Raw genomic sequence first — 23,866 nt, 5'->3', positions numbered from 1 at the left:
CTGCTATGCTCCCCCGAGATGGACACCAGAGCAGTACAATCGGAAGCTGGACGCACTAATCGACTCGTTAGTCGGACGAACGCCCGTTGTAATAGGAAGTGACTTTAATGCTTTGGCCATGGAGTGGGGTAGCAGGCTGACCAACGCAAGAGGTTACAGCTTGTTGGAAGCCCTGGCAAAGCTGGATGTAAAACTGTGCAACGAAGGTTCCGCTAGCACATTCCGTAAAGACTGTCGGGAATCCATCATCGGCATAACATTCTGCAGTCTTTCGGTGATGGATAACATGATTCGACGAGTTAGAGACCAGTACACACATAGTGACCACCAAGCGATCCACTACACCATTGGTCGGCGTACTGTAATGCGAAGCGAGGCTGAGGACCGGCGAGCGAAAGTGAAAAATAAATGACTCCAAAAAGGATCTTTTTGTGGAAGCACTTCGTGCTGACAACGTCACACCAATTCCGAGCGCAGATAAGCTGTCGGAAACAGTACAGTAGCAAGGGCATGTGATGTAACATGTCGAGGAAAATGGAGCCGAGGAACTACCGGGGGTCGGCGTACTGGTGGAACGAAAGGCTCAGCTTCTTCCGGGTTGCCAGAAGACGTGTTCAGGGAGCATAATCTGAGGTATCCAGAGAAGAGTGCAGGGTGACATTCCGGACGGCTAGTGTCATTTTCAAACGCAAGATAGTGATAAACAAGTCCACCTGTTACAAGGAGCTGTGCATAGAAGTAGACGCTAACCCCTAGGGTAATGCTAAAAGTGTCGTGATGGCCAAGATGAAGAGTCCAACGACGCCAACTGAAATGTGTGCTGACAAACTGAAAATTGTTATTGAGGGTCGATTCCTGAAGCACGACCCAACGGCATAGCCGCCTAGGCCGTCCATCGTTGCAGACTGTGGATATGCTGGTGAGTTTCCAACGACGAGCTTCTTATAGTGATAAAAGGGCTGAAAGCGAAGAAAGCTCCCGGACCGGACGGTATCCCCAGACGTGGCACTGAAGACCGATATCCTGGCGTTTCCGGACATGTTCAGGATAGTTCTACAGATATGGATACATGGAAGATCCAGAAGCTGGTATTGCTGCCAAAATCAGGGAAGCTCCCAGGCGATCTAGCATCGTTTCAGCCTATATGTCTGCTGGATACTCTTGGTAAACTTCTGGAAAGGGTCATCCTCAACAGGCTGACGACCTATGCTGAAAGTGAGACCGGACTATCCGGCAGTTCAGGTTCCGGGAAGGGATGTCGACGGTGGACGCCATCCGCACAGTGATCGCGCTAGGTCCACCGACGGGGCCTAGACCGAGTAGACGAAGCGGGGAGCTAAATGGCTCACAGAAACGTACATCGTTATCTGGAGCAATCTACCGCCGGGGAATTCACGGTAGGGTAGATTCGCCACCGTGGTCTACCCGACAGAATCGTGACGAAAAGGGGGAACTAACTGGCTCACGAAATAAACACCGGTACCGAGAGTAATTCTGTTGTCGGGAAACTCTCAGTCGGAGTAGGATAGTATCCGAGTCGATCTCGATAAAGCTGGGAGCTAAATGGCTCAAGAAAGCGAGTAACGGTGTCGGGGGAAATTCCTCCGTCGGGGAACTATCGGTCGGAGTAGAGTGAGTTCACCGTTGGTGACTATCCAAGTAGATCGTAATATGGCCGGGAGCTGAATGACTCACGGAAATATGAGCTAAATGGCTCAAGGAATTAGCACATAAAGGGCTCACGGGGATGAGAGCTAAACGGCGACGTAATAGATAGGGACAGGAACAAAGAGAAGAATCGACAGTTAAATCATAGCTCATAGGTCCAGCCATTCCAAGTCCCAAACAGGCCAGCCTTTGGAGGCTTTTTAACCCTTACTACAAAAAAAGAACACAGGCAAATACTTTCCATCTCTACAATCTTAACATGGATGTATAGATGTAAGATCGCAATAAAGCAAATGCGATTTGTGTAATTTTTGAATACGATTGATATAGAATGTTCAAATTCAAAATAAGGAGAAGAAAATTAAAATCTCAAGCGGGCCGTGATTACAAGAGTGTGGTCTGGAAAGTTCAAAGCAAACATCTTGCAGAAACTTCGAATCGGCAACTGAGTTGGAAGGTAACCGAACAGGATGATAAAGCATAATTTAGTGGCCAAAACAAACGCCCGGAAGTTGAACGACCGGATTGTACCGAACTACAGAGGATGCCTACTAGAGTGGCTCGCATATGACATTTTTCAGCACAGCACTTTTCGAGTTCCTTTTGTGGTCCCAAATGCCTGTGCAAAGTTTGGGAGTGGTTGGTTGCTTCTCGGGTTTGCGCATTGCGTTCAAAGTTTGTATGGGATTTTATTTTATTTTTTGGGGGAAAACAATTATTTTGCATTTACTTTAATAAAGATCGCTATTTCATTCAATATGAAAAAACAGCTTTATAAAACTTTAGTTCAAACCTTGGTTAACAACATTGTCGAAGACGGTAACTAGCTACGAGTTTTCAAAAAATAGTTATAACGACTTTAAAACTTATAGTTCAATCCAAATGTAGAAATTTATTATTTCTTCCAACACTGCCAGTGCTTTACCGACATCGACATTAAAAACTTAAATAAATGAGAATATATTCATCGCGGAGATTTCGTACCTTTGAATTAAATGTTCAGAATGAATTGGTGAATAACATAGACGTAGTCAGAAAATGAAAAGAAGGGGGGCTTGTGTAATCCCCAGTCCCTTTTTAGATTGTTTTGTATAAGACTTGGGTTCTAACCTGAAGTATATTTCTGGTTCGTTAACATCACTACTGTTTTGCGTGAACCTAACTGAATTTCATCAAAAAACGTTTGCTTGAAGTAGCCATCCTGGTTTCGTTCCTAGATTCTCAAACGAAGATTTTTCTTATTGAGTGAAATAGCGATCATTATTGACGTAAATGCAAAATAATTGATTTCCTCATATAAAATCCCATACAAACTGTGAACGCAATGCGCAAACTCGGGAAGCAACCAACCGCTACAAAATTTTGCATAGGTATTTGGGACCACAAAAGGAACTTAAAAAGTGCTGTGCCCGCTAGTTTAAATCATTTTGAAGTTTTCCCATACAACCGCGAGCCACTCTAATGTGGCTGGAAATGAGAGTCATCAGTCTGCAATCTACGAAGTATACCATGCTTACGCAACGCAACCGCGAGCCACTCTAATGCCTTCTTATCGACAATAAAACCTTTTTCCAGATGGACTTCAGGTAGGTTCCCGGGCCAAAGTTTTATCTGACCATAGCACGGGGTGATATACCAGCCAATTCAACTTTGTTCTAGTTGACAAATTCGTCCGGAAACAGACAGGAAATACGTCCATTGTTCGGCAAAAAGGGTGTATGACAGAAATGGGTTTCCACTCATAATTGGTAAAACTTCAAATTCCCATCATATAAATTGGGGCAGCTCAGATATCAATTTGAGTCTCCGGATGGATGGAATAGTTGAAAGCGCTCAACATTTACACAATCTGACAGGGAAGAGGTGTTAGAGGTAACTCTTTGTTCCGACAACATCGAATGAGCTCGATCCGAAGTTATCTGATCATAGATACAATAAACTTCTCGCTAGATATCTTTAAATATCGTTATACCAAATCTACGAACTGGGTGCGAAGAGAGCTTGCTGGTTCGGTTTTATAGGTGTTTTGCAACTATTTAATCCACAAATTAACAATATAAGAACATGGATAAGACAAACTCATTCATAAAAGCAGTGTACCAAGACTTGTCTGTTTCGATTTAAATATGCGTGGTTCTAGAGGAGCTCCTTGGTGGATTACTGAACTTGTTAGATTCAAAAGGATATGTAAAAAACCTTGGAGTCGCAGACAGAAAGACGGGTCGGAAAAATTCAAATCGACTCTCAATGCATTCAGAAATGCCCTTCGATTTTCTGAACGAAGTGGTTAGAAAAGCTTTGCACAAGCGAGGTTAGTAGATTAAATAAGTTACTTTCGCAATCTTTCTGGCTGTATGGAGACATCATCGGCTACTACCCTCCAGTTCTCATAATGTAATTCTGATTTTTGGGTATTTGCTGGTATAATTATGACAACCGAATCGATTGGATGGGCGCTTGGAAGTATTGCTCCTTGTAAGTTTCCGGGACATGGAACAGGATACATTACATTCGCGGGCGGGAAATAATTGTAAAACTCATTCCCAAAGATGACCGCGTTACCTATGAGGAAACAAACAACTTAACACTGATCAGTCAGACCTCAATAATCAAAAAAGTGATTTCATAGGATAAACCTAGTTCAGAAGTTGTTCTTGACATTGAAAGTGCTTTTGACAACGTGTCTTTTGAATCAATTATTGAAACAGCACAAGATCACGGAGTATCCTTATATATTAAGAACTGGATACACGTAATGCTTAGTAACCGACGTCTGTGCTCGTCGTTAGAACAAGTAATGATTAGGAAACTGAGTGTCTGCGGATTCCCTCAGGGTGGTGTGTTGTCACCACTTTTATGGAAACTTGTGGTCGATGGCTTGTTGAGGAAGCTTAATGCGCTGTAATGATCACCGGGATTAGTATCAACACACTTTTTTATTTGATGGAGCAAGCCTTATGTGCTGTTGAGCAATGGTGACATCATGATAAATCTTTCATGATGATATTATTGTCGCAAATCAAATTAAGTATGTGGGGGTAATTATTGACTCAAAACTAAATGACTTTCGAGCAATTCAGACAAGCTTTCGGAAAAAAACCTACACTAACTTAGAGCCGAATGAGACGAAGTCGAAATGCAAATTCCGTAACTAATTTAGTTGTAGGTATTGCGACATACGCGCGCAAAATTTCTGAAAAAAAATTTATTTGCGCCCAATTTTTTCCCTCGAGGAGAAATATATAGGGTGATGCGCCTATTTTCACCATACTAAGCAAGGTGCTTCACTAATTCGGTAATTTCTTGCCTTACAATCAATGGAATGCGTAAAAATTGACATCAACCGCTTTGCTTCGTTGTTAAGAACCAATATAAAAACACAAATGCATTGAAAACAGTAAAATTCTCGTGTTTGAGCACAATGAAAACTCGAATCGAGTGCCCCTATTGTTGCGCTACCATTTGACTCAATGCGTTGAACAAAGATGGCAGACACTGCTCTAACCAACGGCTTCAAATGGGTAGGGTGATAATAGAAACATGGCGCAAATAGGCTCATCACCCTAGTACATTGCATATTGCATTGGCTTGTTAAGCCGCATCAAAGTTCAATTTTACTGGATCTTAGCAGTCTAATCAAAACACCTGTTCCTGCGGTGCAAGACGCTTGAGCAGGTGTATACTCAGAAACACAACTTGCGTCTCCGTTTTTTTAAGTTAACGTCAATCCGGCACTAGCTTAGTTCGGCTCTAAGTTAGCGTCGGATTCTGATGAAACGTAGATTCTATAACTAATTTAGTTATAGATTTAGTGCCTCTCACGCGCAAAAGTGGAGTGGAGAAAAATTGGCTTTCCCCATTTTTTCCTTAGGGAGCAATATAGCATAGTTATCTCATCAGATAGCTGATTTGTGCCCTGTATTAATGCAACTGCGTATCCGATTTTTTTTCTACCTGTACATAGATGAATCTATGTACAGGGAGGAAAAAAGTAAAAAAAGGAATATATTATTATGTTGTTTCGAAATTTCAAAAATGCTTTCTGTTTTTTTTTGAATCTATCTATGTACAGGGAGGTAAAAGATAAAATATATGAATATGTTATTATGTTGTTTCGAAATTTCAAAAATGATATCTGGTTTTTCAGGTTTTATCTCCTTCACCTAGTGGTAAACAAATTCATCGCAGATTTTCGATCGCATTGCAATCTCATATAAACAACACATAACGGTTCGGTAAATATTTAAATTCCTCCCTACGTTGCGTGGAGTAGCACAATTAACTTCTGTTATCTAGGCAACCAATTGTTTGAATATGTGCACTATTTGCGATAGCTGTGCTCTAAAAGAAGATAAAAAATGTTAAAAATAATAAAAGCCACGGACAAATCAAGCGAAAAAAGCGACGTGATCATCCAGGCTAAATAAATTTAAACTAAAAGCACGAAAATAAAGCAATAATTTTCCATTGAAGGGTCATAAATTGGAACAAGTGATGGGATTATTTACGCTAGATTGGCACGAAATATATGCATGAGCCGGCATCGGATCCAGGGGAAAAACTTTCAAACAACCATCAATGACATCGCAATAATCCAACAGAGATGAAGCATAAAAAAGTCTGACAGCGCACATATTTCCACTGATTTAATTCTCAACGCAACCAGGCTGCTTCTGATAAAGCCAGACAAATGGAAAACTTTTGCTCGTTCATTCGCAATCAGCGAGAATCAAGAAACAGACTGATAACATCGCACTGTAGGAATATGGGCTGCTATCATAACGAAAAGTCCATTATTCATACGAATAATATGTAGAAATAATTTAACAATAATTGTTCTGGTTTAGAAATTGCCCGAGCTCAAAATTATGGAACAAAGGAAAAAAATCCACTAAAACCAAATGTCAATCTACTAATGTAATGATTTCACAGTTCATCGTTTTGGTTTCTTCACCATACTACACACCACTGCACTGAACTACCAACAATATTTTCAACTCATTAATCAATCTTTGCCCGCTAAAGAGTTATGTTTGCCTCTCACATATCTGTCTTCGATGTTGAGGAAAAATCCAAACATGCTAGCACAACACAGCTTCACACAAACAAAAATCACTAGACAGATCTCTCGGGAAAATCCTCTCTGCAACTGCAGCTGCAATGCACGAATGCATCTGAGAGATGCACATCTCCGAAAAGTACAGCACAGAAGTCGTAATCTGTGCCATGATTATTTTTAAGGGCACCATTAAAGCATCAACTTAGCGTGAAAAATCAACCGAAATCCGTTTCCGACACCCCAGCAGCACTATCTCTCATTCCGTCATTTTTTTTCGCCTACTTTCGTTTCCCAGCCAACGCGCGTGGCAGTGTTTACGGCAGACGAAAAGCGTCACGTAGAGAATCTGCTGCAGATGGAAAATCTCGAAACGCGAAAAAACACGCGTAAATTTCTCGCTACACAGTTGAACCGTCCGTGGGATAGGTCCGAACTCCAGCCAACGCGAGCCAGTACTGAGCGTCGGAATTTAGTATCCTGTCGTGTTTTATAGGACGATGCATACTAGGAAAGCTTTCCTTTTGGCTCATACTCTCGCGTGCTCTCCGAAATCGACGAAGCCGCTGCTGCCTGGTTCAGTGGGTTATCATGGAAAAGCGTGACTGGCGGAAGTACGGTACAAAGAACCACGAAAACAAGGCATTTTATCAATGAAAAGCTCGGAGCGAGAGCTTGCCGTTCGTTCGTAGGGTGAGGTGGGGTCGGGGAATTGCATAATCGCCTTGGCGGTGACTGTGTTCTGATTGGTGTTGGATGCCGATATTGGCTAAAGACGAGTTTTAAAAAATTTGGGGAAAAGTGTTATTCTTTTTTTTGTTACTCCGTTATTTATCGGGAGTAGTTGAAATTGCAGAGGGAATCAATAGATGATAATGTCTGGGAGTAACAAATCATCCATCACTATACAATCACTGTTAAACCCAAGTTGTTTATTGATCAATAACAGGCGCCGGCCAGGCACGAAAGCAGATCGCAACCGGGAAGGGAAGGAATGTTATTCCGATACTTGTTCTTGCTAGAGAGGTATCCGATCACTAGGACAGTCATTCGGTGAATAATATACGTTTTAAAAATATTGTTTCGGTGAATAGCGAGAAAATGTCTAGCAACATACTTAAAACAAATATTATTTTTGTTGAAAACTTACTAGCAAAAATATAGGCACCAAAAGTTTCGAAAAGATATAATAGAAAATAAATTGAGGTCACAGCATACAACCTATCGCTTGATTTTGCGATGAGAATATAAAATAATTTTGAGCGGCCCAAAATAATAAAATGTACAGAAAACCTTTCTTTGTATGACGGACATACTAGCAATTTCCCGCTCTATTATTATTCCAACTACTAGACAGAGCAGCAAGCAAGTTTATCATGAATAGAAAAGAATAACAATAAGAATAATTTGTCAATTTGCAAAAAATAGGTCTAAAGAATGTAGGAAAAGAAGAAGAAAGTCCTGTTTTTGTCGGTCCCTTTGACATGGGAGTAGAGACATTCTAGTCAATTGTATATTTAATGTTTTCCATGCTTTTCTAAATTTAACGCCAAGTCAATAGTCCATACTTGTTTTACTAAGTCAGTGCAAAGGCGCAGGGGCGTATCCAGAAAAAAATCTCGGAGGGGGTCTGAAATTTTGATTTTAAAATGTTCATTGTATAATACGTAAAATAATAATAATAATTTAATTAAAATCAGTTTTGGTGGTCGAATCTGATTTGGAATGATTTTGAGTTTAGAATGAATTAATATAGAAACTATTTTAAATTTTCTCAACCAGTTCAAAATTTTCGGGGGGGGTATCCCCAGGACTCTCCCCCTGGATCCGCCACTACAGAGGCGTAAACCCAATGGATTGCTTTACTGCAAATGCGACACGGACTAAAATCGCTGCAGCATTATTTGTCGCATTATTAAACTACAATGAATGAAAGATTTGAAAGCAAGCGTTGTAATATTGCAATTTTTCGAGAGTTGTACTACTGTACTTGGCAGGGCTCCCCGTCAGAATTACTGACTACAATTGCAGACGAGACGGGAAATGTCACATACTAAAACACACATTGTGAGAATTCAAATATGTGATACTTTACTGATAGTTCTCTAGTAACTTTTGCTCATATGTAAACGAAGTTTGGCAACTATTGACATAGAATAGGTATATGTTATATTTCTCCTTAGTGGGGAAAACTATTTTTCTCCACTGAGGAGAAAATTGTTTAAAACCATCTTTGCGCGTGAAGAGCACAAAACCTATAACTAAATTAGTTATGCCATAGTACTCAAGTGAGGGTAAGGATGTGAAATATATAGATCGGAAATTTGGAAGTGGCAGGGTCATTCGAAACAGGTAGCAAGTCTTACGGGCTAATCGTTTGTCTTCTACTGGCAAGAGTCGAGCTTAGGCAGCATAACTATGAATCACTCAAGTCTACCAACATGTCTCTAGGCAAAGACCCTTAGACGTTATTATTTATGTTTGTGGGTATGTTGTTCATTTTCCGACTTTTGGTGAGTTTTGCCAAAACACGACATGTTTTAAGCAAATAACTTTCGAGCAAAGCAATTTAATCGCACTAGATGCATATAAATAGAAAACTTATATAAATATATTTCTAACAAGCCATAGATCGTCCAAATCACGAACGGCGGAGATATTAAACATTTTGTATTTCTATTCCTCATTTACCAATTTTCAATAACTAAAAACGAGACCGTTACATAAAGAGTATTACTTTACTGGTGTTTTAGAGGCAAAACTAAACTACTTTTGAATATCGGGGAATGAAAACACAAATAGGTGATTCAAGAAATTCGATTCCTTAGTGAATTTTGTGAATTTACTCCATAATTAATGAATAATTTCTCGAAAATGAATATGCTAGTGGACTTTAAACCTTTGGTATCTCAAACTGGGTACCATGGATGTTTGAAAATGAAATATTTTTAAAAGAGACATTCCATGTTTTTTAAACCTTTCGTATCTCTAGTAAATTTTGAATGCAACATATGTTTATATATGTCGTTAGAAAACTAAGAATCCTTGTTTGGGATGATATTATGAAAAAGCAAATTCATTAAATTGGAATGAATTTTTATGAAAAATAACGGATCAAAGTCCAAAAATAACCACAGATCCGGGAAAAATGTCGCCCAAAGACCGCCTGAACTCCCGATGGGGGACGTAATCATAATAATTCATCTAACGTATAGCGAAGGTTTCAGTTGCTCACATTTGCCTTATGCTGAGAACGTTGCAATCGAAATTCCAATGCTACAATTAGTAGAGAGGCGTTGTAATAATTCCATAAATGTTTCGTTTGAGTACTTCGTATTCTACACGCAGATTAGCGAGGATTACAATCAATTTATGCATCGGACAGAGAGTTGGTCTGACTACATTTTTGCTATACACTTTACTGTTTAATAATAAATGACCCCGCTTTGTATTGAAAGTTCTTTTTTCATGATCAATGAGACTAAAAACATTTTTATTCGCAAGAAGATAATTTCAATATGTTCGTGTTTCAAAGGCAGTCCAAAGATACTTTCAATGGTCACTTACTTTTCGAAGAATTTAAATGCTTATACCGGTAATTTGAACCATTCCTTTGACATGGTATTGATTTTTACTGGACTCATTAATCCATACCTCCAGAACTAGAATACCGAAAGAGACAATTCGTAAGCTATAAGGACGATTGGAAAGAGACATGCATTGAACTGAATGGATGGCTTTTGATCTATGGACAATAAAATCTCGACAAACATATGATTACGGCCTAAAAGCCAACTGTCAAAATCCACTTCAAATGGAAATTCCAGACAAACCGTTACTAGTCGAGCACAGTTCACAACAGTTTATGAAAGAGAAAACTTTTCTCTTTCATTTACTACCAACATCTGTGATTGGCGTGTAACAGTTTGTCCGGAATTTCCATTCAAAGTGGATTTTGACAGTTGGCTTTTAGGCCGTAATCATATGTTCATCGAGAAATAATCGTCAACATAGTCTAGACACTTCACACTCCCTTCCATTTACTTCAGTGCAAATGAATACTTTGTAATATCTACCTGTCCCATTCACGAATCACATACTCTCTCGCTCTGTCGTTCTCTGTTTAGGGACTTGAAGGACTTGTGGCCTTATCTCAGTTTACTATTTTCAATTGCGCGTTAAAATACTGTTTCTGAAAATTCCATTCCTTACGAAAAACTGTAACTAAAAAGACATCGGAAACAAATTGAACGTCCCAGGTTCTTTATAACTAATTGAAGTACACCGATAAAGTAGAAATACCATATATTCACAAACGACTCCGTCAAGAAAAGATAAACGAAAAGATGAAAACAAAAGAGAAGGGAAAAACTAATAAGTGCATTGTATATTAATTATCTATTTTCGAAATAATGGGCTTTTCACAAACGTTTCTTCTTTCTATATGCTCATTGATTACAGTTCATTCACTTCAGAGATTTTATTCGTTTTGTTTGTTTTATTTATTTTAGATATTTGATTTAGTTTAAATATATGATCATTTCAGTTTAATCATTTTTTCTTTCAGTATTCTTTTTATTCATTTTATTCTTTTGGGGTCATTTTCTTTATTTTATGCGTTTCATTCTTTGGATTCATTTTGATCAGTTTATTCGTGTATTTTATTCATATCGCTCACTTAACTTATTTCATTCATTTTTTCATGTTATGCATTTTATTCCTCTTTTCCAGTTCATGTATTTTATTCCCTTTCTTCATTTTAATAATCTGTCAATTTTTGCCGTCATGAAATTTATCCGGAATATTAATTAGACACAATTTCATGTAGTATGTATTTAAAACTTCTTTATTACCGTTTATTTTTTCATTTTAATTATTTTATTCGGTTTGTTTTTTTGCTTGAACTTTTATTTTGTTTATTTTATTCATTCTGTTCGTTTTATTGGTTTCATTAACCCCTACATGCCCATGTTGTTTATAAATAACAAAATTTTCAAACAGTTATAACGTTGGGTTTAGGCAAGATTTTTTCAAAATAAGTAAGGGATCATCCATAAATGACGTGGCATTTTTGAGTGAATTTTAACACCCCCCTCCCCCATGGTAGCATTTCGTCACAGCACTCTAAGTACTTCCCCTGGTAATTACATAGCTTAACGGTAACCGTCCCCCACCTTGTTACCGTAAAAAATTAAAAAAAAACGGTGATAGTTAGCTGAAACGGGTAAGGTTGTCGTGACACCAGGGCAACCCCTATTCCCCTTTCAAAAAGCTACGTAGCATAACATGACCCCCTACCCCCTGTCATCACACATCATCACAGAATACAAAACTCTCCCCTCCCCCATATAATGCTACGTCATTTATGGATGATCCCTAATGCTAATAACTGTGACTACCACTTTTCATTTGAACGCTAACAGTTACAAGAATTACCCGCAGAACAGAAGCTATTGCAACTGTTCTGATTGAATTCCACTGGAGCAGTGCTGCCAGAGACATTTTCAGTTATCGGCGAAAAACTATGTTTCGATATGTGAAGACTTTTTTTCTATAGGTCCAATCTGCAAATGAGTGCCCTCTTTTTTCGCTTTCTCTTTCGCTTACTACTGTAAAACCATAAAGCTTTTTAAACATTTATCGGTATGTATCGAAAGACCAAGGTTTTTACTAGCTTATTACGCAAATAGTTGAAGGGAAATCAGAAAGGTGGCCGAGTAATTCGCGGAAGAGAAAGTAAACAAAGAGAGGCTCTCTTTTGTAGATTGGACATATTGAAAAAAAGCTTTCATATCTTCGTTGTCTTAAAATTTCTTTGTAAACTGATAAATCGTATCAATTTAGACTGTCTTCAACTATTTTTTCCGCCCAATTGAACTATTGAGAGCTTTGTAGAAGATGTGTATTGAGGATCGGAAGGTAAAAACTGAGCAGCCTCTAGCACTACTAGAGAAGCACCCATGTTAAGCAAAACAGGGTTTTCGTGTTTTTTTACTCCAACACTTTTAAGGAAGAATGGTTTTGGAACGCCATACGCGCTAGAAAAAATAAAGTTGGCATTAAAGAGTTAATTTCATACATATTATTGATTTTATTTGTTTTATTAATTTTATTAATTTAATTTATTTTTTGTTGTATTCCTGTTATTCATTGCATTCATATAATTCATTTAATTTATTTTATTCATTTTATTATGATATTAATATTTTTTCCATTTCATACAGGGTGTTTGGTTCATGGTTAAGAATCTCTCGGGGTGTGCTAGACTGCTCTATTTGGAGAAAAAAATTGTTCTACACATACCACCAAATCTCATCCGCTACAGAGTTATTAAACTTTTTGTGTAAAAAACTTTTTGTCTTAAAATACCTCTAACTTTAAAAGTATACATTGTATTTTAAATATTTCAGTTTCATTCGAAAGGTGAGAAAATTTTCCATTGAATGGTGTTCTCATATCTTTTAAGTAATTAGTTTTAATTACCTTTTAGCTGTAAAGTAGTTAAAAGTTAGTGTTTTTGAGAAGGTTTTTGCTAATTTTCTCAAAATAATGAAGTATGATTATAGCAATATCCATTATCCAAAAGTTGGGTTATAGAACGAATCATAATTCTTGGACGTCATATTTCTATCTCTTCTCATTTCTTTGTAATTTCATTACTATACTTTTCCTGTAACCGACTTGCAAGTGCTTAAAAGACTCTAATCTAAAAAAATATGCTTTATATCGTTATTTACAAGATTTTATTGGAAAGCTGAGAAAATGTCCTATCAGTGTATGTACAAATATCTTTTAGTTAAGTGTACTAAATGATTTTTTACTAACGAAATAACTCAAAATTTGTGTATTTTGGAGTTTTTTAATTATACTAATTATTAATCAACAAAATTTTTCGTTACTATTGTTCATTTGATGCCCCTTAATGTTCTCTATAACTTTTTATTTGACACTTTGTCAATATCTCTTTTCATTTTGCTGCTATTTATTAGTTAACACAGCATGACCTCGCCACAAATGTAGTGGGTTCGAAATCGTTATTTTTGCATATGAAACGATGTGATAAAAACGATTTTGCGTCGAAACCAAAAGAGATAATTGAATGGAGTCAAAGAAAGAACTGTAGAACTTGCTGAGATGCATTATTTCCATGATAATAATGGTGATGTTTATTATTTACTATTTTAAGAAAATTAACGAAAATGCTAATAATAGCACTAACTTTAAACTAATTTGCTTTTAAAAGAATACTAAATTCACTTAACTGAAAGGTATTAATACATTTTTCACTGTAAAATTTTCCTGGCTTTCGAATAAAAAGAAAAAAAAGTACAATAAGTGCCATAATTTTTCAATTAGAGCTGGTACTAGTGAAAATGAGATAAAAATATCCAAGTTGAATAACCCAAAACCGTGAAAATAAGAAAAGGTAAGTGTATCATGTCAAAGAACGAATTAAGCAGCTCATCAAGACTAACAATCTGAATTATTAAAATGATGAGGTTAACTATTAAGATTTTCAAGAAATGAACGAAAAATCGTTTAAAATTGTTTAATTTTCAATAAATTACTTTGAAAAGCCTACTTAATCTCATTAGCTGAAACTTGTGAGGACATCACTCAATGCGAAATTTTCTCACCTTTCGAATGGAACTAAAACATTTAAAATACAAATTATACTTTTTGAGTTAGAGGTATTTTAAGACAAATAAGTTTTTTAAACAAAAAGTTCAATAACTCTGTAACGGTTGAGATTTGATGGTATGTGTAGAACAATTTTTTTTCTCCAGATATGGCAGTCTATCACCCCTCGAGAGATTCTTAACCATGAACCAAACACCCTCTATATGATTCATTCATTCTTCTTGTTCATTTTATAAATATAGGAATAGTTAGAAACAATTTAATTTATTCTATTCTATAACTTTTTTTAATATTGGCATATTTTCATTTGAGCTGAAATAATTTGGTTTATATAAATCATTTTACGCATCTCAACTTTATTTCGTTTTTTTGCTTTATTAATTTTTAATTTTATTTTTCCTTATATTCATTATGCTCATAATAATCATCAGTATATCTGCTGTCGTTAAGTTACTTTTTTACTTCTTAGTTAATTTACTCATAAATAATTTTTTGTTTGTTTTATATTTTCCACTTTATAATTAAATTGATTAAATTAACCATTCTGCCTCGCTCCAATCTATTTATACTTAAATACTAAAACTAGGAAATAATCACATATATTTTTTTCTCGAAATAATCTTCTAAGGACAATAAAAGTTTAAAGCACAGGTGCATGCTAATGCTGATTTTATTTTTGGATTGCGGTCGCTCTAGGTTCGCTCTGAACTGTCATTTTAATATGGCTTTTGTAAATATTAGAGCGAACCTAGAGCGACTCGGATCTAAAACCGATGTCAGCATTCGTTTGGAGGAGAGCGAGTAAAGGAGCTTTAACCTAGGCTTAATTAGCCAGGGCAAGGTGTAAATACCTCTGTCCCATCCCGAAGGACCAAAGGAGTGACATTAACCTTCTTAGCAAAGTCACTCCAAACGTTTTATCCTAGCCCCCTATAAACTGAAACGGTCGGTACGGTTGTCCTCGTTTCTTTCTCATTCAAGTTTCAAAACGATTCGTTGGTTGAACTGGTCATTAAATGAATAATTCAATTGCCGTATAATATTGAAACATCTTCAAACCCAACTCTGCACAGTAGGCCTGGCCGTTTTAATATTTGCGACATATTGTAATATGCTTCAAATATTAATGTTGACAAGAAAAACACTAAAGAATATCTGCAGTGTTTTCCAGGATGCTTTTCAATACTGGCTGTGTAAGGGTTAGAATAGAATAGAATAGAATTATTAATTTTTAATTTTATTTGTTTTATTGATTTTCTATAATTTTTCAGTTCACTCGAGGTTTCATTCGCGCAGTACTCGAAACTGTATTCATCTCTCCTCTAGTTATGGATGCCAACTTCGCGTGAGTTCTTAAAAGCATTTAATTTTGCACATTTTTGCTTTTCTCATATAATCCCGGCCCAGAGGGCCGAGTGTCATATCCCATTCGACTCAGTTCGTCGAGATCAGAAAAAAGTCTGTATGTGTGTGTAATTTACACACTTACACATCCCCCAACAGGGGTATGTGTAAGAAATGTCGCATCTCATTGTCAAGTGAATTGAATCGACGGAATACACTACAAAACATTCAGAAGCCAATTAAAAGTATTTTCGAAGAAATGCCCATGAGCCGAGGGGTGGTTCAATTGACACAAAAAATTGGGTTTTCATATATTAGCGCTAGATGAACAATTCCACCCAATTTGGTTCAAATCCGTGAAGGTCGATTTCAAGTTTGCATCATTTTTGGATCACTTCGCGTGGAAGGGCCCATATCTATCTATCTATCTATCTATATAAAAGTCAATGTTTGTTTTGACAAAAGTATTGAACATGTAGGGGTCACTTTAAACAATCCATCCCACTAACCTGTTGCCGATCCTGTTGATTTTTTCACGGGCTGTTTGGTAACAGGAGTCTTAAGGGGAGATGTGGCAATATTTTTCACATTCTTTGTGGTCTGCGGTACTTGCAGATTTCCGTCGTAATCCATTTTCGTGTTTGAGTGCTACAAAGAAAAGAAAAATGTAGTTAGACACTATGTGCAATTCCGGAAACAATTCATGCTGTTTCGATTAACATGTGTATTACGGTGGCAGCTATTCTTGCGATTTGGGAATTTTGTCCATCATTGGTAAAAAAATGAATCAAGCTGCCAAAAAAAAAATTGTGTTTGTGCTTTTATTTTACCATTGTCACGGAAGCCTGTTAGTTGACACTATATTTCAGGTCAAAGAAATTTTTTTGTGCTAATTTTGAGCGAAATTTGATCATTCTAAAACGTGCACCAAAGTTTTATATGGGAAAGACATGTATTTTTTTCACAAGTCTTATATGAAAATTTAAAACTTTCAAAGTATTCTATAAATTTTTAAACTGGGTAGAATATTGATTAACTTTTTCGGACCTGAACGCCGAATACATATTTTGCCCACGCGTTTGCATACCTTGTTTCAATTTGGTAATTTTGTTGATGTTATGTTAGCGAGTTCGGTTGCCATAATTCAACAATCAACAAAGCAACACGTTCAAAAACAATAAATGTTCCCACCTTGCCATTTCATTATACTGCTCTGTTTAGTTTCAAAAGGTTTGTAGCACTCAAATCTTGCTGTGACGCGACATGCAACGTAAAACCAGTTGTTGCATTGCATACCTTGTAAGTTGCGTGTCAATACAGAACTGACAGCTCTGTCAGCGGTGGAGTCTCTCTCTCTGCCGTTGTTATAATGAACACAAACACACGTTCATTCGCTCTCAGTCCGGTTTGTTTTTGCTCTATTATCGCTCGTTTGTCTCACACGGTTCACCAAAACACAGCGCAACGAATGCGCCCAAGATATGCTTCGAGCAACTGCGAAGAAATGCTAATCATCGTTCTGTCGTCGTTCGTTTGGCTCGGACGTGTTGTGTTGTCCTCGGTCGACTTGTACGTCGCGCCATACTGCTTACTCGAAGTAGGTAGGGTTTCGCCGGGATTTTATTTTTCCACAAAAGCCGGTTCTTATGTATCGTTTGCGGTTTTAAGTGCAGTAAAAGGTGTGTAAGTGGTCCTATAGCGGAACGAAACCAAAGTTATACCTTTCTCATTGTAAAGAGGTGCTAAAAATAATATTGTTTTATGATTCATCGCTCGGATTCTGTAGAATTAAGAGAGACACACAACGGAGGTCAATCGTTGATAAAGAACATGAACTCGGTGAATATTTCTGATTAGTCGATACTAAAATACATTTTCTGTTCAAACATTTCTGACCTTGAGAAGAGCTAAGTAAAATTAATGAATGTATGTCACGGTTGGTTGAGACTATGCACTGCTATAGAGAATGAAAATTGCAAACCTCAGAAAGAAGCACTGAACTGAAGCTGTTATCAGCCAACAAGCAACAGGCTGGGCGAAGCAGGCAACGAAACTTACAGACCGAAGAAAAGATCGCAAATTTATGCTAATTTATTCACAGCTTGTTGATTCCGGATTCGGAACGATTTTGAGTTTCGGCGGCTCAGAGGGATGAATCGCCACGAGCTTCGAGGAGTCTGGAAAAGACCTTGACTGAGTGATGGTGCGGTTCATCTGCCATTATTTGTATCACGATCATTATGAGAGGCGAGTGGGTGGAGAGAATGGACATCACGACGAGTATTATGGGACGTGTCAAATGAGATACGAAAACTAGCGTATCAGTTTTTAAATGCTTCGATTAAAACTTATGGGGGCAACGCTAATCGCATGAGTCATCTGTCCAGTCGTTTTTGTGATTCGAATCATGTACTTTGGGTAATTGGAAATGGGAGTTTAGAATAGACGGTTTGTTCTGATGTGTTCATCCAATATGAAATTACTCAAATAAGCCCAAGATGACAATGTCTACTACAATCAGTGCGTACGTATATACTACGTACGTAGAGAAAGTTTATATAAAAAGTTACATAATGTCATGCATAAAAAGAAGTCTATTAAAACAAATTAAATTCTAGAAAACAAACTGTTCGATCGCTCGCCTACAGTTTGTTTTGACTGGGGTGAACATACCTGTATGTACAAAACGTCGGTAGTTGAACTGAACGTCTCTTTCGCAACACTGACTAAGCAGGCGAAGCAACTGTAACCAATGTGTTGCGCTAATCCAATGCTAATACGTTCGATTATGCAGCCTAGAAGAAGTATGGCGTCATTCAAGTAGTAAACACAGACTTGCAGTATAGAAAAATAATTCAATCGAAGAACCACCAACGTGACACATTTCACTACCACCCACGAGAGCCAGCGTTGAAAAATTTGTTCGCTGATAAGTGTATACCGTAAAATGGGGGAACATTGGTAACTTTGTGTGAGGTTTTTTGAACAACTTGTTTTTAAACGTGTTGATGAATTGAATTTTGGTTTCGGTGATTTTGTTGTCTTGCCGAAAATTTACTGAAACAAGAATCACTCAAAATTAGCTCAGCAATCAATGACACCCCGTTTTACGGTATCTGGGTATGCACACGTAAATGCAAGTGCGGAGCAGCACAAAGACACATTGATTAGTTAATTAATATTTACGAAGTAACCGGCCATACGAAATAAACGATGAAAGTGAGGAAAATTGCGACCGGTTTAGTACATGTCTAGCTGGAGAAGGAAGGGTAGAATTGTGTGAAGTCACGATTCATGACGTGAAACTGGATACTTGGTGACTAATGTTTTTACGATGATCGTCTTTTTACTATGTCCATTTCGTATGGAAATGGTCTTACAATGGAATAAGCAAATTCAATTTTTTTCTAATTTGGCTAAAAGTAGCCAAATTAAAAAAAAAAGTATCTACTTTCTGGATTATTAATATTGTTAATATTCCTTAAGCAAAATACAACTTTTCTATACCGTATTGACATTGCAAGGCAAATTAGAGTCCATAAGTGCAAAAAGCCTTATCAGACAATTTTTATCTTAAACATAACATCAACGGGCTTAATTACAGTTATTGATGTGTACTAGATACTGCCGCACACGCAAACTCTGACTTTTAAGTATATAAGGCATGCAGCATAGCCGTTGCACAGATAAACAGACCTAAATAATAGATAAAACTATCTGGCTCGTGAGGTGTTTCGATGAATTTTCAATTTTCTTATGTACTCGATTATAACTTGCACGTTCGTCACACGACTGAAGCCGAACTGGAATTATATTATCGGATTATTTGCTGAACATGACAATTTCGACGTGCTTAATTATACCGAAGAAATACATACATATGACCAAGACGGACATCTTTTTCTGTTCCCCATACAAATGAGAAACGACAGAGGTTACAGTTCCTCTATTGTACAAAGGTAGGAAGCTCAACGTAAACGTGGATATATGTGCGTATATCACTATGGAAAGTATCACCTTCACCCGATAGAGGTGTTGCTGTTACTATCTCCAGATTCTGGACAGAGTTGCCGGTCTTCTTGATATATAGTCTTCGTTTATATATAACATTAATCCTCCTGACATCATTGCGAAACTATAGCGAAAACATATCGCATATGTGAACGCCTAAAGCAACTGGCTTGTACCGAGTGATGTCCCGGGAAGCAAAAATGAACTCTTGTCTTTTAACACATGGGTCGTCTGAACTGTTTGAATTTGTTTGTGTCAAATAAGTGCTAATTTGTATACTAGTTTAAATACATAGTCTAACTAGACACCTAGTTGGTGCTAGTTACTGACGACATGAATTCGAAATGCAAAAATCAAACTTATTTTAAGTTAGGTCTTGTGTCCTTAATGCGCAAATAGGTTTAATCCAATTTTTCCTTTTGGGAATTTACTATTGCATAAAATTCCAGTAGTTTCTAGAGTTGAGCCATTTTTCCACATTTTATTTTTTTTTTTGAATACTTGAAATACAATGAAAGAATAAGGTAAGTAAGGAAACATTTATTGTGGTTCAAATTGTACACAATGTCTCACCTATACCCACAATTTCGTATACATTACAACCCCCTGTAATTAAGTGGGAATTTTAGTACCTACGAATTTATAAACGCGGTCTCTAGTGCGATTATACAAACGCGTGTTCCTACGCTATCATGAATAGCCCCTACCTTCGGTCCTTGCAGCCTAGATACATGGCTTCAGTTAGACCGTTCTAAAAATCAATAATGATCACATACACTACTAGGTAACAAGTTTCAGAGAGACATTGCCTGGTACTCACTCTGCTAGCATGTGAACCCTACCCTCAAAGTTCAGTATCAGGCTCGCGGTTCGCGCATGCGTTCAAGAACCCACGCGAATATACAAATGGTCACACGGTTCTACAATCGAATTTATACACGCGAAATGACGTTCATACACCAGCGCCCGCGACATACAAATGCCCACGTCTTTAAACACGCCAACACACAAACACTAGAACCCTTCACGATCATCCATGCAAACCTGCGCGCCAGCTATCTCGCAACCTTGAAAACGCTCCGGTGTTGAAGTGAACGTTTTAGCACTTAAACATTTATAAATGCTTTCTCCCAAACATACAAACGCTCGGTCCCACGCGATCACGAATTTTTTACGTCATCACATCACTCATTATCACACACACCTAGAAAATATTTGGGATGATCCATAAATGATGTAGCATTTTTTGAGTGATTTTTAACACCTCCCTCCCCCCTCGTAGCATTTCGTCACAAACCTCTAAATACCCCCCCTGGTAATTATGTAGCTTGACGGTAACTCTGCCCCCTCCCCCTTGTCCCCGTAAATTATTTTAAAAAATTCTATTCTATTCCCCCTTAAAAAAGCTACGTAGTATGACATGACCCCCTACCCCCCTGTCGTCACACATCATCACAAAATACAAAACTCCATCCTCCCCATATAATGCTACGTCATTTATGGATGATCCCTTGTATAAATTTACGTCTCCTGACCCTGACATATACGAGTATCAGAAATGACATAATTCTCGACAGACATATGATTACGGCTTAAAAGCTAATTGTCCGAAATTTCTTTTCAAAGAGAATTTTGACAGTTGGCTTTTAAGCCCCAATGTTTGTTTATATGTTTGTCGAAAATTTTACGTTTGATTATAATTTTACATGACGTTGAATGTGTGTGATGACGTTGAATTTCGTAACTCGCGTAATTTTACTTCACATATCGCGGGTTTTAATCGTTGCTAAGTGAACTTTTATGGCACTGCGCATGTGAAGAACAGCTGTCATGTAAAATTAAACTGAAAACCTTTATATCTTGTCATTTAATGAATTACGGCTTGTTAGATTGTGTCACCTTTGGAATATATTTACGCAACAAAAAGTTTTTTAAATACATAAATGTGATAGATTTATAAACAATCTAGCAATCGCCGTGCAAGATTCAGCCCGTAATTTTTACTCGAAACAAAAAAGTAAAATACTTTCTTACTCGGAAGACTTTTCTGCACAGGATAGACTACTATGGTGATTAAAAGTTAAATTTAAAACATTTTACTCATTTTTCTAGCAGTAAGTGCGTTAAAAACATTGTAAAATGATTTTTTTTAAATACATATTTCAGTTTAGTTTGCACAGACACAATTAAATTATCTAAAAACAGTGTTTCACTTGCATACATATCTTTTATAGTTTTTTGAAACATGACTTTAAAGTTTCTAGCATGAAAAATCAAATTAAAGGAAACTCACAGGCATGAGATGTTAATTGGCTATACTCTGAAAATTTGCATGAATATTCTCTAATAATAATTTTAATGATTGAAGAAAAAAATCGAATTTTTGTAGCTGACTTATGAGTTGACCGCCTTAAGCAGTGTTTTGGACGACATTTCCTGTCCCGTTTGCAACTGAAGTGAGTGCTTCTAACTGGAGCTCTTCCGAGAATCAAGCGCTATTGAGCTCTTGTCTACAGATCTCACGAACACTAATGTAGTTTCTTGGTTGAAAATATTCCTATTTCGTTACTGTTCTGATATCTGTGACAAGCGACATTTTGCACATTTCGAGAAAAACTATTTTTAAAGTATGAGAATGAATCCTTGACGCTTATAAGTGTTAGAAACAATTTTCTGTATTAACTCTTTCATGCCAAACTTTTTTCTAGTGCATGTAGGGTTTCAAAACTATTTTTCCTTGAAAACGGTGGGGTCAAGAAACACGAAAAGCCTGTTTTCATAAAGATAGGTGCTTCCCATGCAGTGCTGTAAGCTACTCAACTTTTACCTTCCATTGCTCAATACAATTCTCCCAGAATATTTCCAATAGTCCAATTGCGTGGAAAAAGTAGCCAAAGAAGTCGAAATTAATAAGTTTTAGCAGTTTTCAATAATATTGAAACATAACGAAGATATATGAAAACTTCATTTTCGATTGTCAATGTAAACTGTTCCTGGCAGCACTGCTCCACCGGAATCCAACAAGACAAATTCCAATAACTTAAGTTCTACAGCTGATCCTTGCAATTGTTAATACTCAAATGAAAGACAATAGTCACATTTATTAGCCTTACTTGTTTTTGTTAGTAAATCTTGCCTCAATCAAAAGTTATAGTTCTTTAAAAACGTTGTTGTACACAAACAACATGGGCATGCTGGGTTAACAAGGAGACTGTCGAAAACATGTCCAAAGCAGGACTAAATGGCAACGAGCAGATAAAAGTTATCCCGCATGTTAAAAAAGGTATAGACGCCAGAACTTTGAACTTCACTTCCTTAAAAGTTGGAGTTCACCCAAAGTACCGTGATACAACTCATAACCCTGCCACATGATAGCATGGCATACTGTTCAGGGAATTTGAAGATAGCCGTACCCAGAACAATCGGTGCCCGTTGATTGATTTTACTTCGTCTTCAGAAGAAGCATGTGCTCCGCTATCAAAGACCCTGCCGAGAACCTCGCAGCGATTGGCAATGTGAAGGAGTTTCGATGCTGAGTGCATAGTGGGAGGCAACGCAGTTGGTATTGGTCCCCGCCATAATCGATCCCATGCCGCCGGCGTTAAGCAGTCGTGCCCGTCTTATGAGCGTGGGTGGAGAAGGGGTCTGCCAAGCCACTATTCTCGATGAATATACAAACTATAACGATACAACGGAGGAATCGTTTCACGATTCTAGCTCATCTTCTAATTCTCGCAGTAAGCTACTATCGTTCCATTCCTGCTGTCCGCATGGCAGCATCAGAGTTCAACGCACACTGTGACGCACCGCAGTTATTATGGAAGCCCTTGATCCCTCACCATAGTCGAGCAATTGCAATCAGCGATCATCAGTCGTCCCGGTCCTGAGTGTAGGATGGGTGAAAGGCTTTTCCAACGCACCACAAATGGCAAGTATACATCTGCTCCGAACATTTCAAGCGCTGATGTATTCTTCGCCTCCAGAAATTTGACCTTCCAACGCACTCAAAATGGTAACATGGCTTCGCTCTCCGTTGAACCTGATCCGTCCTTCAACAACAACGAAGTTTAGTAGCAGAATGTTGGTGGCTTAAATTTATGACTTGACAATCGTACTCTGTCTCGCCACATGTTTGGTTCAACATTC

General features: G+C 37.5%; 2 protein-coding genes across 8 annotated transcripts in view; one reads left to right on the top strand and one right to left on the bottom strand.

Annotated features, from left to right (window-relative positions):
• Nucleotides 1–23,866, bottom strand: part of LOC131693621 (cytochrome b5 reductase 4) — a 155,797-nt gene that overhangs the window by 95,719 nt on the left and 36,212 nt on the right. For 2 of the 7 annotated variants that reach the window (XM_058981573.1, XM_058981577.1), the window contains exon 1: nucleotides 7,010–7,172. Coding sequence is in view for 3 of the 7 variants with exons in the window: in XM_058981581.1 (XP_058837564.1) it covers nucleotides 16,219–16,342 (124 nt within the window). In the remaining 4 variants the exon portion in view is untranslated. Of the gene's footprint in view, nucleotides 1–6,176; nucleotides 6,542–7,009; nucleotides 7,173–16,218; nucleotides 16,358–17,005; nucleotides 17,214–18,382; nucleotides 18,505–23,866 lie in introns of those variants that run through there. The other 5 variants (XM_058981576.1, XM_058981578.1, XM_058981581.1 and 2 more) reach the window with 4 other exon arrangements.
• The window catches only part of LOC131693623 (fatty-acid amide hydrolase 2-B-like), a 30,171-nt gene continuing 23,551 nt past the window's right edge, over nucleotides 17,247–23,866 (top strand). Inside the window, exon 1 of the mRNA XM_058981582.1 lies at nucleotides 17,247–17,388. The gene's annotated coding sequence lies outside the window, so the exon portion shown is untranslated. The remainder of the gene's footprint in view (nucleotides 17,389–23,866) is intronic.

This window comes from Topomyia yanbarensis, chromosome 3 (assembly GCF_030247195.1).
Source record: "Topomyia yanbarensis strain Yona2022 chromosome 3, ASM3024719v1, whole genome shotgun sequence".
NCBI lineage: Eukaryota > Metazoa > Arthropoda > Insecta > Diptera > Culicidae > Topomyia > Topomyia yanbarensis.
Note: the sequence above shows the minus strand (reverse complement) of the source record. Positions and strands in the feature narration are given on the sequence as shown.